A 17,409-nucleotide genomic window follows, 5' to 3' on the forward strand; every position below is an offset into this window, starting at 1 on the left:
CTGATCATTCTTTTAACTAGTCACAATCACAATCACAGACACTTGTATATACTCAAATGAGGTGGTCATCAGAGACAACCATCTTCATCATAATACAGACATTAAGAACCTTTGTAACATTTAATGTTTCCCTCCAAGTAGTTCAAAAAATAAAGTCAATCACCTCAAATTATGAGGTACTAACAAATACACCAAATATGCTAAAGGTCAAAAGTACGGCACACTTTGTTGCATAAACCTAGTGGAAACCCAATTCAGAATTTCACGACTGAAGGTAGTTATTCCACATTTATAATACATTTTTTAAATTCCCAAGGGATGAGCATTTTTACCTTGCCTTATTTTTAGAACTACACATCACACTGCACATATCACATGACATGATGTAACTGTTAGCAAAGAAAATGGTCCAAACCATTGACAATGTACACGGTAAATCAGGATTAATGCATACTCAAGAATCACATTTCATATTTACTTTTTAAAAAAAATAAGTTTCTTAATTCACAATAGATTTTTTTAATTGGAAAAAATGTCTACTAAACTATGTAGAAAAAACAGAAACGTACTTTGTATTTTATAAAGTAGGAATTTACCCAATTATGGGAAAAACTGATATAAAGAAACAGATAAAGGAATAATATACTTCTAAAACTACAGGATTAAAAGTAAAAATTTTCTAGATCAAAACCGAAATGCTAATAAATACACTTAGTATTAGGCAGAAAACAATTACTACTCAAAAGTATTCACTGTTGATAGAAGGTTTAAAAAACAGTTTTAACTGACAACGCCTGTAGACAATTGAAATTTTCTAAATTGGTCAGACGGTATGCTAGAAAAGGAACCAAGTAGAGCGTATAGAAAAGAGGAAAGGGAAAACACACCCACTTAAGCCTTTGTAAATAGTGGTCCTTTAACTGACCCAAAAAGCAGAGAAAATAGAAATTACAGACCACCCTGACAAACGGAAAACATATTCTAACGTACTAGTTTCCATACTTCAAAGGACTTTCAAGACGAAGTTCAGTAGCAATCTATAACTATATCATGATTATGCAAGGCAAAGATTATGTAATTTTATCGTTTATTTTAAAACGTTCTACGACTCTAAAACTAAAACAAGTAAAACGTTTTGATCTCTCCAAAGCGAAAAGGAAAGGTTCCTCTGAGCTGCAATTTAAAAATATAAATACACACCTCAAAACAAACAAAAAAACACAATGATTGCTAGCCACGTGACAAAGGAGATGGCAACACCAGGATTGTGAATGGAGGGGAGGGAGGCGAGGCTGGAGGAAAAGAGATTTCTCGGAACTTTGGAGACCGCGGGAGTTGGTCTGTCGACCCTAGGGGCACTAAACTCCAGCCCCTACGAGTTGTGCTTCTAACACCCTCAAGTACAATTTTATTAATAGGTCACAGAAAATGCTCCAGTGACCTCCAGGATAAAGGGGGGTGGGGGGGACCGAGGAAGAGGAAAGAGCAATTTAAAGTGGCGCCATCATGTCACTCACTCCTTCTCCCCTAAAGCAATCAATAAGCAATAGTTAAGTAACACGTTTCTCTACAAATCCACTTTGGGATTCCAATAGTGGAAAACAAGAGGATTTTTAAGTAAAACACGGGAGTAGGGTTGTTTATCGTATGGAAAAAAATCAAACTATTTGCTAAGAATCAAAAGACCGTCAGCCGGAAAACAGGCCCCCCAAAAGGCAGAAAGATTCTAACTCACTTAAAAGCAAATAAATGCCTCTTCCTCTTTAGTTAAAAAAAAAAAAAAAAAAAAAAAGTCCGCCTGAGGGAGACTACATCTGAAAACGTAAGTGACCTGAATTTACAGGCAACAAAAATAATAAATGAAACAATCAGAGTTTTGATACAAACCGTGCAACGCGCCAAGACGTGTGTTTCGAGCAGAGAAAGGCCTTTTGCAGTCAAGAGAAGTTCAAAGCGAGAGCCAGAGTTTGTTTGGGGGGTTCTTTTACGGGAATAAATCATGTTCTCCAGGCCGCCTTTTTAAATAGAACGCCAAAGGAAAAGCTGGCGAACGAGGCGGCAGCTGCTGGGGAAGGGCCCCCGCACACCCCCGCCCTTGGGGCGACTCCCAGCCCGGACCCGCAGCGGGGAAGCCCGGAGAGGCCATTTAAAGTTCCGGGGGTTTTTTCTACCCTGCCCTGCCTTTCTAGTTACAACTAACAAAGAGAGAGAGAAATGGGAGCCACAGGGAGAGCGAGGAGAAGGAGAAAGGGCAGCAGGAGGAGGAGGAGAGGAGCAGCAGCAGCACCTACCACGTGATGGAGGAGCGTAGCCCGGGCGGATTCAGCCCCACAAAATGGGCGCAGTTTGCAAACAGCCCCCCGGCCTGGGCGCCGAGGGCCAGCGGCGGGCGGGGGCGCGCGGCGGCGGCTCCGGCCCGGGCCCGCCGCTCTCCTCCCCCCGGCGCCCGGAGCCGCCCTGACTTTCCGGGCGGGGGGGCGAGGCGGAGGGGGAGGGGAAGGCGGCGGCGGGGAGCGGCTGCTTTTTCTTCTCTTTCGGGCCCTTTCTCGGCCTTCCTCCGCACCGACAGGGCCCGAGCACGGCCGGGGACCGCAGCCCGGCCGGGAGGGCTGGCGGGCGGGCGGGGGCAGAGGGTGAAGCCGCCCCCCCGCCCCGCACAAACAAGCACCGCCGTCTGCAGCCCGAACCCGCACCCAGGCCGCCACCCTCGGCCGCCTCTTTCCAGCCGGGGAGCGCGCTTCAGCCGCCCCCCGCGCCGCCGCGGCGAGACGAGTCGGCTTCGCTACGGTGCTCGGTTCTCCCGCCGGCTCCGCGAGCGGTGGCGGCGGTGGTGGCGGCACTGGGAAAATGGCGGCCGAGCTCCTTTTCCCTCCCCCCCTTTAATCTGAAGCGGAGGGAGAATGGAGCGAGCGAGCGAGCGGGCGAGCGCCGGGGACACGGGGAGGAGGGACAGCAGCGCCTCCGCCGGCTGCGGCTGCGGCGGCGAAGGGCCGCTCCACCCCGGCGCGCCGCCAGGGGGCGCCCGCCGCGCCGCCCCCGCGGGCCGCCAGGAGGCGCGGCCGCCGCCGCCTCAGTCATGGCTCCTCGCCGTGGCCGATGTTTTTGTACCTCCATCTGCGGAGGCCGCGGCGCCCGGCCCCAGCTGCCCCGGACGTGCGGCGACGGCACGCAGCACTGCGGCAGGGGGAAGCCAGCCCTCGCTGCGGCCGAGGTGAGTCTAACCTGAGGCACTGACGCCGTCACATTCCCTCCGTGCTGGGGCCGGCGGTGCGGCTCGCCGGTTGAGGGGCAGGGCGGGCCGGCGCCGCGGAGCGAGAGGACGTGAGCGAGGAACTGTTTGCACTGTGTAGTAAAGAGGCTAAGGCCGTCGGCGCCACACTATTCCAAGGGCTAACCCTGCAGAAAGCTCCCTGACCAGTGAAGCGGCTGCCGCCGCCCGCCCTTTGTCCCTAGCAGCCAGCCTCCGTACACTGCAGCACGGCTGGGCACTAGCCCCAGCACCGCGCTCCGCAGCCACCAGAGTTGGGCGGGGTGGAGCGGGCTTGGGGGGGCGCACGTAGTCACTGCGCAGGCCCAAGCCAGGGCCCGCGCCGGGCCAGCCCGGGAAGGGGCAGCCGGGAGCCAGAGGGGAAGTGATGGCCCCGCCGGCGCCGGGCCCGCTGGGAACTGTAGTTTTCGTGAAGAAACAAGCGTCTTGTTTTGGGTGTCATGGCTTGGCAGATCCGCCAAAACAGGCAAATGGCATTACACAATGAGTATTTATGCTTCCTGCCGCCACCAAAAGGAAGTTCACTGCCATGCTAAAAGTTTAACAAAGAACTCCATAGAGAAACACAAATCTCACAACAAAAAGCTAACTTCCCACCTCGTTACCAGAGTTGATTTAAAGTGGTGGCACCTTATCATTTCTCATGACCAGTTTATCAGTACAGAACTTTATATTGTCCCCAAAATAGGGCCTTAAAATAATGGAACCTTTCCTAGACTTAAAGAATTCAGAAACATAATGTAATACAAAGTGTAATTCTACCACCCTTTAAAGAAAAAGTTGCCAAAAGATGAGTGCAGTATCTTGAGATTTAAAAGACTAATCTAGGATTCATCAAAACTAGCTTAAATGACTGAAGAAAAAAAATCGTTCGAATCATTAAATCATCAAATTCGGCAGATAAGAAGGGTATGTATGCTCTACTACCAAAAAGGAAGACTTTTGTGGCTTACCAGAACCAATATCCGGCATTATACATCACTTCTGCTTATCAAAAAACACCCTCACAGTCGTTATAGAACGGTTTTAGTCTTCCCACAAAGTTACACTAACTCACCTGCCCCTGCAACATCTGCAGCTAGGTTTCTGCGAGTTTCCATTTGTACTCTTAAAATCACACTCTCAAGCATAGTCATGGTTCTCAAATATCAAAAGCAGGCAGTTTAGAGTCATAGGGTCAAATTTATACAAACAATAAACTAATATATGTAAACATATTTGTATACACATCCAAAAGAGGTCTTTAGTCTTGGATTTTTAACTTACAACCCTGGGGAAAAACTTTAATTGACTTTTTTAATGTACACACATACACATACACATATAAATAGTAATTCCACAAAATACAGCAGAAGGGTATTGGACCAATAGATGGCGAACTAGAGCCCCAATCTGAGGCTTCTGAAATCTAAATTAGCAGAATGAAAAACACCAAATAAGGCAAAGCCCTTTGCAGCGTATACTTAAATATTAAATTCAGACACACCATAACAAAATAATCCTACTAGTGCACCAAATTTTTAAGACTCAAGTGTCAGATTTAATTAGGCAACCAAATAAGCAAGATTATATGAAATACATTTTTCTAATGTAGTTGAAAAGTGGAAATGCTCATTTTTAAAACCATGCATTTGGGGGAAATATCAATTCCAGCTTCCCCTTTCTCTCATTGCTTAGTGCAAAAGTCAAGAGTTCACAGGGTTTACGGCACTTAAATCAGTCAACCTGTTGTATATTCTTATCTAAAATCAGACATCTTTCTTCCTAGGCACAAACTTTTACTTTTCTTTTTCTGACAGGATCCTGCTCTATCGCCCAGGCTGGAGTGCAGTGGTGCAATCACAACTCACTGCAGCCTCCCAGGCTCAGGCAATCCTACCTCAGCCTCTTGAGTAGCTGGCACCACAGGCATATGCCACTATGCCCAGCTATTTTTTTTTCCATCTCTCTTTTTTTTTTTTTGGTAGATACAGAGTCTCCCTATGTTTGCCCAGGCTGGTCTCGAACTCCTGGACTCCAGTGCTGGCATTACAGGCATGAGCCACTACACAAAAATCTTATGAAGAGAAATAAATTTTCTTAAATTTCCCCCCAAAAAATAGTGGATGTCCAAAAGGCTGATTGAAAACACCTACACACAACATAAAACAAAAAAAGATTTAAAGAAAAAGGCCTGGTGCAGTAGCTCACTCCTGTAATCCCAGCACTTTGGGAGGGTGAGGTGGGAGGATCACTTGAGCTCAGGAGTTGGAGACCAGCCTAGGCAACATAGTGAGACCCTATCTCTACAAAAAAATTTTTTAATTATCCAAGTGTGGTAGCATGTGCCTACAGTCCCAGCTACTCCAGAGGCTGAGAGGACTGCTTGAGCCTGGGAGGTTAAGGCTGCAATGAGTCATGATCATGCCATTGTAGTCCAGCTTGGGCAACAGAGCAAGACCTCGTCTCAAAATGAAAAGTGATTTAAAAAAAAAAAACCCAACACATTTCAAATCACTCTTGGAATAGTCATGTTGACTCTCCAATATCCACTCTATTCTGATTAGTTTTAACCCATTCTCTTTGCCAATGATTGGTTAGGAATGGCCATAAGATATGAGAAGAAGTCCCCTGGACAGCCTCCAAAAGAGAACTGTGAGAAAAGGTTCTTCAATCCTAAAAATGATGAAGGAAAAAGTCCCTCTTCCTCAGACAGTGACACCTCAAAACTGCTACAGTCACCTTTGCAGCAAGCCTGAAGATGCCACCAACATCAAAGGGAATAGAGAGTTGGCAAGAAACTTGGTCCGTTGTGATAGCATTAAGCCACTGTATCAACCAATCCTGACAATCTGCATGACTTCTGGATTTCCAGCCACATTAGAACAATGTAACAATAAACATTTATTAATTGTTTAAGCCAATTTGAGTTAGGTTCCTTATAAATGAAGTCAAAAAACAATGATTAAGTTCCAATGTTTTTTAGTATTTGTATGTTACTTTATGATTACAGTATTTTATATAACTAATCTTATTATTTCTTCCTCAGAAAAGACATTCCATGGCCAGGCACGGTGGCTCACACCTATAATCCCAGCACTTTGAGCCAATGTGAGAGTATTGCTTGAGCCCAGGAGTTTGAGAACAGCCCGGGCAAAACAGCAAGACCTCACTCATCTCTTCAAAAAAAAAAAAAAAAAAAAAATGTGGCCGGGGGTGGTGGCGTACGCCTGTAGTCCAAGCTACTCAGAGGCTGAGGCAGGAGGATCACTTGAGCCCAGGAGGTCAAGGCTGCAGTGAACCATGATCACGCCACTGCACTCCAGCCTGGGCAACAGAGCAACACCCTGTCTCAAAAAAAGAAAAGAAAAAGGAAGGGAGAAAGGAAAGAAAGAAAAAAGAAAAGGTATTCCCTCTTATACACAACTCTGTACCCATCCATCTTTGTCTGTGTTTTCTCTACCTAGAAAAAGAGGACCATCCCTTGTTACCACCATTCCTTGTTCATTCCTCTCTCCAATCCACCTACAACTCATATTATCCTCTTATATTCCACCACACCACTGTTATCATCTACTTATTTCACTTGACAATAATGTAGGCCAGGCGCGGTGGCTCACGCCTGTAATCCCAGCACTCCGGAAGGCCAAGGTGGGCAGATCACCTGAGGCCAGGAATTCGAAACCAGCCTAGCCAACATGGTGAAACCCCATCTCTACTAAAAATATAAAAATCAGCCAAGCATGGTGGTCCACACTTGTAGTTCCAGCTACTCGGGAGGCTGAGACACGAGAATCACTTGAGCCCGGAAGGCAGAGGTTGCAGTGAGCCAAGACCATATCACTGCACTCCAGCCTAGGCGACAGAAGGAGACTCTGTCTCAAAAAAAGAACCAATAATGTACAGAGTTGGCACTACATTACCCTTGGTTAAATGCTCTCTGTAATTCCTCTGAGGTTGTTTTCATATACCAGTCTTGCCACCTCAAGCCATCCTGAAAGCCCTTGCAGGCAGGAACTGTGGTTGTTCTAATTTAAGATCTATAACTCTCATCTATAGATAATAAATGTATTCCAAAAAGGCACTTTCTACCTTCCCTACCACAGGCCTTCTAAACAAGGCAGAAATTCCTAAACAGAATAATCTCTCACAAATTCAGTACCTCGTATGTCCAAACTAATCTCAAAAGAACAATGAATAACTTTTTTTGTACTTAAAAAAAAAGCAATTATTATATATTAACTCGGGACAAGTCCTAAAGCCTAGACCATTTGGTTTCAAAAGCACAGGGACCCATTTTTTTTTTTTGTTACTTACCTAGGACCTAGCCCAGGACCTGGCACAAAAGAGACACATCATAAGAACTGACTGAATAAATGAAAAAGGTAGAGTGTAGTACTTAAGCACACAGGACCCAGGGTAGCCCCAGATTCTAATCCTGTCTCCCTCACTTGTTATTTGTGTTACTTTGGGCAAAGTACTTATTCTGCTCTGTAAAATGGAGATAGTAATACCACCTACCTCTTAAGTTTAACTATTTTTATTAGTGAAAGAAGCTGTTTTCCACAGTTCTAAACTTTAAAGGTTAAAATCTGAGTTAAGCAAAAATCAGCACCTCTTTCCTAATTCAAACTTCAAATACCTATCTTCTTAGGACTTGGACCTAATTAAAAAAAAAAAGAAGAAAAAAAGCTTGGACGTGGTGACTCGTGCCTGTAATTCAGGAGACCAAAGCAAGTGGATCACCTGAGGCCTGGAGTCTGAGACCAGCCTGGGCAACATGGCGAAACCCCGTCTCAACTAAAAATACAAAAATTAGCCCGGCATTGTGGCACATGCCTATAGTCCTAGCTACTTGGGAGGCTGAGACAGGAGAATTGCTTAACCCAGGAGGTGGAGGATACAGTGAGCCAAGATCACGCCACTGCACTCCAACCTGAGTGACAGAGCGGGACTCTGTTTCAAAAAAAAGAAAAAAAAAATCCCGGTCTAGAGTCTAGCAAACAATGTTTTCATTCATGAACTTAGATAACACTATACATAAAAATACTTTTAGCTCCCTAAAAACATATTCTAATTCTGAGAACAATTACTTACAATCATAAATCTAATTAATGCCACATTAAATACTTAAAATACATTTAATTCAACAAAAATCTAGTGAGTACCTATTAAGCTCAAGAATTTATTCTAGATATCACAGAAATGAACATATAAGCCTACGTAAAAACCAATATTAAAATTATGAAAGAAACATCTTTAAGCTGAAACTGAGGCATGTTCTCACATTAATATTTAACCAGCTAAATATTAAATAGAAAACCAGAGTAAACTGAACCAAAGTGAAGAAATTTAAGTCAAAAAATTTAGGATGTAGAAGGAATATGTTCAGCCACCACATTTTATTAGTGTGAAAATGAGGCCAACAGAAGCCAGTTAAGAGACTGCCAAAGCCTCAAAGCTGGGATCAGGGTCTCTCAGTCTTCAATTCTCACTTTTCCCACTTCTAATTCACCAGTGCTACTCACTTGGTGAACTGGAAGTGCAAACATGCTAAAGACATTAAACCTAAACAATACTACCTATTTCACAGTTTCACAAGTATAAAGATTTGGCCAAATCCAAGTAGAAGAAAATCCTCATACTGATTATAATGACTACAAAGCTCAGAAATCAAGATTTTTTTTTCATTAAATGGAGGCCATAACTGATTCAAAATATCATACAGTATTTTTATGTACTGAATCCAGTAGAAACAAACTTTCAGTAAGATTAAACAAAAGCATTTCATAAATGGCAAAGTATTACAAAAATGCATAGCATTCTTTCATTTCAATCCAACCTAACAAGATCTTTTCCTCCTCATACTACTGATATAAATTGCAAGATTTACATAAAGATATTATTTTACCATCTCACCACAGAACTGACCCAATAATTCATACAAAAGAAAAACTAATTATTAGGCAGCCTCCTGATTTAACTGTGTTAGTAATGAGAACACTACTGTTATAGGTTAAACCTAAATGTACTAGTAAATCTAGAAATAATTTATTTTGGGATAATTCGGAAGAGCATTAAAGCTCAACTGAATACAATTATATCACTAAAAGAAACAAGTCAGGTTCTCTCAGGCCATCAGCTATTGTTAAAATCTAACACCCAAGGTTGTTGGTCTTCTCCACAGTGGTGGATTTAATAGCAGCTACCAGCACTCATTTCTAGTGCAAGAAGTTTAACCAGGATTTTATACGAACATTTTAATAAAGTTCCTCAATGAGTTTACACACACACACATACACACACACACACCCTGATTATTTTGGTGAATTTTAGTTAATTCTAATGCTTCTAACTTTAGTTTAGAATATTTTAAAATTCTCAAATAACTACAATGTGTGGTTAACCCTGAAAGTTCAATGACCAAACATAGAAGGAGCATTCTAATATACTGATTTTGCAGATGAAGCAATCTACGCAGGACCCAAATGTTTTATCAGGTAATGAAGTTGAATGTCAGAATTTGCCCAAAACGTGCCAAGAAACTACCTGAGTTCTTTTCCAAAGGAAACATAAAGGTAAATATGCAGAACTTCAAGGCAGCTGTGAGCAGCCAAGCTGTGGAGGGCCTGATAAAAGTGAGTCCGAAGGAAAAATATTCAAAGAGAAAAGGAGACAGCAGGTGTACAAGGCAAAACACACCTTAAATAATGTTTTTACAGGCCAGGTGCAATGGCTCACACCTGTAATCCCAGCACTTTGGGAGGCTGAGGCAGGTGGATCACAAGGTCAGGAAATTGAGACCATGGTGAAACCCCATCTCTACTAAAAACACAAAAAATTAGCCGGGCATGGTGGGGGGCACTTGTAGTCCCAGCTACTTGGGAGGCTGAGGCAGCAGAATGGCATGAACCATGTGTGTGTATATATATATATATAACGTCAGTTACTGATTCTAAGTTATGATGCAACATGTAAAATCTTGTTCTAACGGCATGGCAAACCTAGGGATTTTGGAAGATGGCAGACCTGTTTCCTCCAATGAAGCAGCATACCATTCTCAGAAAGGGAATTACTTTTTTTTTTTTTTTTTTTTTTGTGAGACAGTCTCGCTCTGTTGCCCAGGCTGCCAGGCTGGTGTGCACTGCACAATCTGGGCTCACTGCAACCTCCGCCTCCCGGGTTCAAGCGATTCTCCTACTTCAGCCACCCAAGTAGGTGGGACTACAGGCGCATACCACCATGTCCGGATAATTTTTGTATTTTTAGTAGAGATGGAGTTTTGCCATGTTGGCCAGACTGGTCTCAAAATCCTGACCTCAGGTGATCCACCCACCTCAGCCTCCCAAAGTGCTGGGATTACAGGTGTGAGCCACCACATCCGGCTTAGAACATTACTTTTAACCCACTAATTCTTGGATTCCTGAACTTGGTTCTATGTACACTCATGAACATACACCTACAAACAAGGGAGTAACCAAAGCCACTGAATATATACAGGAGCAACATTTTTGGAGTATCAATTTAATCAATGATTGTAGTAAAATCAGATGTACTTTTGTTAAAATAAACACAAATATATTACAGGTTGAGCATCCCTAATCTGAAAATCCAAAATCTGAAACTCTTTGAGTGCCAACATGACACCTCAAATAGAAAATTCCACACGTGACACCTTTGCTTCTGATGGTTCTCATCAGAAACATTGTTTATTTCATGAACAAAATTATTTAAAATAGTGTATAAAACTGTTCGGTTGTGGTAGCTCATGCCTGTAATCCTAACAATTTGGGAGACCGAGATGGGAGGATCACTTGAGCCCTGGAGTTCAAGACCGGCCTGGGCAACATAGTAAGACCCTATCTCTGAAAAAAAAAAAAAAATTAAGGCCAGGTGCAGTGACTCAGGCCTGTAATCCCAACACTTTGGAAGGCCATGGCAGGTGAATCGCTTGAGCTCTAGAGTTCAAGACCAGCCTAGGCAATGTGGCAAAACCTCTCTCTACCAAAAATACAAAAAATTAGCCAGGTGTGGTGGCATGCGCCTGTGGTCCTAGCTACACAGGAAGCCAAGATGGGAGAATCACTTGAGCCTGGAAGGTGGAGGCTACAGCGAGCAGAGATGGCGCTACTGCACTCCAACCTGGGTAACAGAATCAGACCCTGTCTCAAACAACAACAAAAAAAATTGGCTGGGCTTGGCACCGTGCATCTCTACCAGCTAGCACCAGCTACCTGGGAGGCTGAGTTAGGAGAATGACTTGAGCCCAGGAGTTCTAGGCTGCTGTGAGCTAGGATCACACCACTGCACTCCAGCCTAGGCAACAGTATGAGACATCATCTCTTAAAGAAAAAGGTAAAAAAAAGAAATTATCTTCAAGCTATGTGCATAATGTATACATGAAACATAAAATTTCATGTTTAGATTTGGGTCCCATCTCCAAGATAGTACATTATGTAAATGCAGATATCCCAAAATCTCAAAAATCTGAAATCCAAAAAACTTCTGGTCCCAAGAATTTCGGATAAGGGATATTCAACGTATACAGGGCAAAATGCAAAATTCTCACTGTTTCAAGATAGAAAAGGAGTCTTCAGAGAGATACGTCCTGCTTATAACAAACTGCTCCAAACAGCCCTAGACCCTGAAAAGTACTTTAAGGAAAGATAAAGAGGCACTGGTTTAGACCATTTATAGATAAATAAGCATGGCCAAAACCCCTGAATGTAATCCTTCCATGCAGAAGATAAAACCTGAAATCTAACGCATAAATTGTCATGGGTACAATACTATAAAAGAGACCATAAGCTACCGAGAACATGATAGGAATTCAGGAAATGCTAAAGGTCCTGTCTTATCTCTGTAATTCATTTACTAAGAAATCATGTATGATTTTCTCAACCACAATCTTTTTTGTTTCTGAATTAGACTGACAAAAATTATAGAATCTAATATTTAATATTTTCCACCATATTCCATATTCTCACAATCACATTTAGACACAAATTTATCTAATGAAATGTATCCCAAATGAACCAATTTTAACCAGCAGCAGAAAAAATAAAATAAAATAGTTAAATGAAACTTCTTTGGTATAGGAAGTCCTTCAGGCCAGATGTGGTGGCTCACACCTCTAATACTAGCATTTTGGGAGGTTGAGGCCAGTGGATTGCCTGAGTTCAGGAGTTCGAGAACAGCCTGGGCAACATGGTGAAAACCTGTCTCAACTAAAATACAAAAAATTAGCCAGGTGTGGCGGCATGCACCTGTAGTCCCAGTTACTCAGGAGGCTGAACCAGGAGAATTGCTTGAACCTGGCGGGAGGTAGAGGTTGCAGTGTCAGTGAGCTGAGATCGCGCCACCATACTCCAGCCTGAACGGAAGAGCAAGACTCCGTCTCAAAAAAAGAGAAAGAAATCCTTCAGCACAGAGGGTAGAAAAAAACAACTACTCACACTTCCCAGAATACCTACCATGGCAATACCAAAATATGACCATGCTTGTTAATATTTAGGCCAGGGCATTAAATATTTATAACATAATACAAACACTTGTAATCCAAATGTGAATGATTATCTTCAATTTTCAGTAAGACCCTATTAAACCCTATCATTAATATATATTCATTCATAAACATGGTGAGTACCTAATGAATTTAGTTAAACACTGTAGAATCTCTAAGGAAAGAATACTCGGTCACTTTATAAGCTATGTGGTAGTCAAGAGAAATCCTTTCTACTCCTTGATATGTTAAATGATCAAAAAATCCAAAGCTAAAAAATCATCAGAGAACAATGAAAAAATTTTAGTGGCTTTATGCTTCCAATTCCATTTTCTTCTGGCCTCTTTTCTGAAGCTTGCCTAAATCATCCCAGGAATGCTAAAATTGGGTGTTATTTATGGCATAACCAAAATGAAATAACAAAGTAAGTACCCCAAATAAAACTAGGAGAAAAAATCCAGGGAACCAAGCAGGCAGTAAGGATCTAAAGTTCTATACTTGGAACCTATACCCTGAATGTTAAATAATAGATGGTTTTTAAACAGTTGACTGCCAAGTGTGGTGGCCTGTGCCTGTAATCCTAGCTACTTGGGAGGCTGAGGTGGAGAGACTGCTTGAGCCTAGGAGTTCTAGACTAGTCTGAACAAATAGCAAGACCCTGTCTCACAGGTGGGGGCGGGCAGGGGGAAGGCAACCAAGCTGGGTGTGCCATGTGCCTCTAGTCCTAACTACTTGGGAGGCTGAGGTAGGAGGAGTGCTTGAAACCATAGGCCACTGTACTCCAGCCTAGGCAACATAGGAAGACCCTATCTCTAAAACAAACAAACATAAACAAACAAAAAGGCCGGGCATGGTGGCTCACACCTGTAATCCCAGCACTTGAGGCAGCTGAGGTGGGAGGATCACTTGAGCTCAGGAGCTCAAGACCAGCCTGGCCAACATGATAAAATTTTTGTATTTTTAGTCTCTACTAAAAACAAAAATTAGCTGAGTGTGGTGGCAGGCCTATAATCCTAGCTACTTGGGAGGCTGAGGCATGAGAATCATTTGAACCTGGGAAGCGGAGGTTGCAGTGAGCAGAGATCACACCACTGCACTCCCATCTGGGCAACAGAGCAACACTCCATCTCAAAAAAAAAAAAAAAAGTTATACCTTTAATTGTTATCCTCCTTCAGTAGTTAGGCAATTAGAATTTACTATTGCTAAATGAATGTTCAAAGTTAAACCAAAATTAGTTCAAGATGAAGCCAAGAACACATCTCAACTCATTCAATAAAGCCATTATTACTCTGATGTCAAAACCAGACACGGATATCACAAGACAACTACAGACCAATATATCTTATGAATACAGATGTAAAAGTCCTCAACAAAGCAAAATGAATCCAGCAACATATAAAGGCTTATACACCATTGCTAAGTATGATTTAATCCCAGGGATTCAAGGTTGGTTTAACACTGAAAATCAATTAATGTAATACATGGTATTAATAAAGGATACAAACCACATGATCATTTGAATAGATGCAGAAAAAGCACTTGACAAAATCCAACATGCTTACATGATCAAAACACTCAACAAAGTAGGAACTGAAGAAAACATCTTCAACCTGATAAAGAATACCTATGTGGGGAATAAAAAGAACGCCTACAAAAACCCCACAGCTAAAATCATACTTCATGGAGAGAGCCTGAACGCTTTCTCCCTAAGATCAAGAACAAAACGAGGATATCCACTCTCACCACTCTGTTCAATACTGCACTGAAGGTTCTAGCCAAGGCAGATAGGCAAGAAAAAGAAATAAAAATCACTCAGGCTAAAAAAAAGAAGTGAAACTACCTTTATTTGTAGATGATATAATCTTGTATATAGAAAATCCAAAGAAAATCTCACAAACTATTAGAGCCAATAAACACATCCAACACAGTTACAGGATATAAGCTCAATACTTAAGTAGTAATTGTATTTCTATACACAAGCAATAAGCAATCTGAACATTAAAAGTTTTTTAAAATTCCAATTACAATAGCACCCAAAAAAAAAAAAAAGACTTAGAAAGCCGGGCATGATGGCTCACACCTGTCACCTGTAATCCCAGCACTTTGGGAGGCCGAGGTGGGCGGATCACTTGGGGTCAGGAGTTCAAGACTAGCCTAGCCAACATCGTGAAACCCCATCTCTACTAAAATACAAAAATTAGCTGGGTGTGGTGGCGGGTGCCTGTAATCCCAGCTACTCAGGAGGCTGAGGCAGCAGAATCGCTTGAACCCAGGCGGCGGAGGTTGTGGTGAGCCAAGATTGCACCACTGCACTCTAGCCTGGGTGACAGAATGAGAATCTGTCTTAAAAAAAAAAAAAAAGACTTAGAAATAAATCTAACAAAAGCAGCGACAATCTTATACTCTGAGATATATAAAAATTGCCAAAAGAAGTTAAAGAAATCCTAACTAAACAGAAAGGCCAGGTGTGATGGCTCACACCTGTAATCCCAGCACTTTGGTAGACTGAAGTGGGTGGACTGCTTGAGCCCAGAAGTTCAAGATCAGACTAGGCAATACGGCAAAACCTCATCTCTACAAAAATACAAAAATGAGCTAGGTGTGGTGGCATGCACCTGTAGTCCCAGCTGCTTGGAGGGCTGAGGAGGGAAGATCACTTGAGCCTAGTAGGTTAAGGCTGCAGTGAGCCATGATTGCACTACTGTACTTCATTCCAGCCTGGATGACAGAGCAAGACTGCGTCTCCAAAGAAAAAAAAAAAAGGAAAGACATCCCATGTTCATAGATGAGAATGGATCAGAAGATATAACACTGTTAAAATGGCAATATTCCCTAAATTGATCTACAGAATCAATGCAATCCCAGTATACCCAAAATAAATTTGAATAGGAAAAACAAAGTTGTAGGACTCACACTTCCTGATTTGAAAACATAATTCAAAGCTACAGAAATCAAGACAGTGTGGTAGTGGCATAAGGATAAACATACAGATCTATGGAATATAATTGTGGGTTCAGAAATAAACCCTTACACTGACAGTCAATTGACTTTTTGACAAGAATGCCAAGACAATTCAGTGGAGGAAAGAATGGTCTTTTTAAGCCAAGTGCTGTGGTTGACACCTGTAATCCCAGGACTTTGGGAAGCCGAGGCAGGAGGATAGCTTCAGGCCAGGAGTTCGAGACTAGCCTGGGCAACAAAGCCAGACCCCATTTCTACAAGAAACAAACAATGGTCTTTTCAACAAACCATACTGGGACAACTGAATATGGACATGCAGTAGAATGCAGTTGGACCACTGTATCTCATACCATACACAAAAATTAATTCTAATTAAATTTAAACATGGATTACAGACCTAAATGTAAAAGCTAAAACAATACAATTCCTAGAAGAAAACAAAAGCTAATCTTCATTTCATTTGGTGACTTGACATCAAAACCACATGCAACAAAGGAAAAAACAAGTAAATTGGACTTCACCAAAATTATAACATTTTGTACATTAAAGGACATCATCAAGAAATTGAAAACACAACCCACAGATGGGAGAAGATACTTGCAAATCATGTATCTCACAAGGTATTTGTATCTCGTATATTTAAAGAACACTTACAACTCAACAATAAAAAAAGAATCCAATTTTAAAACGGGCAAAGGCTAAGCACGGTGGCTTACACCAGAAGGAGAGGATCAGCTGAGGCAAGGATTTTGAGACCTGCCAGAGCAATATAGCAAGACCCTATCTCTACAAAATAAATTTAAAAAAAAAAAAAAAAAAGGCCGGGCGCGATGGCTCAAGCCTGTAATCCCAGCACTTTGGGAGGCCGAGACGGGCGGATCACGAGGTCGGGAGATCGAGACCATCCTGGCTAACACGGTGAAACCCCGTCTCTACTAAAAAATACAAAAAACTAGCCGGGCGAGGTGGCGGGCGCCTGTAGTCCCAGCTACTCGGGAGGCTGAGGCAGGAGAATGGTGTGAACCTGGGAGGCAGAGCTTGTAGTGAGCTGAGATCCGGCCACTGCACTCCAGCCTGGGTGACAGAGCAAGACTCTGTCTCAAAAAAAAAAAAAAAAAAAAAAAATTAGCCAGGCATGGTGGCACACACCTGTAGTCCTAGCTACTCAGGAGCTGGAGGTAGAAGGAAACCTTGAGTCCAGGAGTTTGAGGTTATAGAAAACTATGATTGGGCTGGGTGAGGTGGCTCACAACTATAATCCCAGCACTTTGGGAGTCCAAGGCGGGTGGATCATGAAGTCAGGAGTTCAAGACCAACCTGGCCAAGATGGTGAAACCCTGTCTCTACTAAAAATACAAAAATTAGCCGGGCGTGGTGGCGGGTGCCTGTAATCTCAGCTACTCGGGAGGCTGAGGCAGAGAATCACTTGAACCTGGGAGGCGGAGCTTGCAGTGAGCAGAGATGGCGCCACTGAACTCCAGCCTGGGTGACAGAGTGAGAGACTCCATCTCAAAAAAAAAAAAAAAAAGAAAACGACGATTGGCCACTGCACTCTAGCCACAGTGACAGAGCAAGACCTTGTCTAAAAAACAATAGATGTATAAAAATAAAATTAAAATGTGCAGAGAATTTAAATAGACATTTCTCCAAAGATATATGAATGGCCAATAAGCACATGAAAAGATCTCATCAGGTTCA

General features: G+C 42.6%; 2 protein-coding genes across 23 annotated transcripts in view; one reads left to right on the forward strand and one right to left on the reverse strand.

Annotated features, from left to right (window-relative positions):
* Window positions 1-17,409, reverse strand: part of KANSL1 (KAT8 regulatory NSL complex subunit 1) — a 196,771-nt gene that overhangs the window by 161,048 nt on the left and 18,314 nt on the right. For 5 of the 22 annotated variants that reach the window (XM_074019990.1, XM_074019988.1, XM_065531767.2 and 2 more), the window contains exon 1: window positions 3,223-3,528. The exons of 8 other annotated variants lie outside the window; for them this stretch is intronic. The gene's annotated coding sequence lies outside the window, so the exon portion shown is untranslated. Of the gene's footprint in view, window positions 1-1,887; window positions 2,092-2,291; window positions 2,853-3,222; window positions 3,529-17,409 lie in introns of those variants that run through there. 9 more of the 22 variants (XM_045375876.3, XM_045375878.3, XM_045375877.3 and 6 more) reach the window with 2 other exon arrangements.
* Window positions 1-17,409, forward strand: part of LOC141408732 (uncharacterized) — a 29,190-nt gene that overhangs the window by 1,363 nt on the left and 10,418 nt on the right. Inside the window, exons 2-3 of the mRNA XM_074018136.1 lie at window positions 2,011-2,160; window positions 2,483-3,211. Coding sequence (XP_073874237.1) covers window positions 2,011-2,160; window positions 2,483-3,211 — 879 coding nt within the window. The remainder of the gene's footprint in view (window positions 1-2,010; window positions 2,161-2,482; window positions 3,212-17,409) is intronic.

The sequence above is a fragment of the Macaca fascicularis genome, chromosome 16, assembly GCF_037993035.2.
Source record: "Macaca fascicularis isolate 582-1 chromosome 16, T2T-MFA8v1.1".
Lineage (NCBI taxonomy): Eukaryota > Metazoa > Chordata > Mammalia > Primates > Cercopithecidae > Macaca > Macaca fascicularis.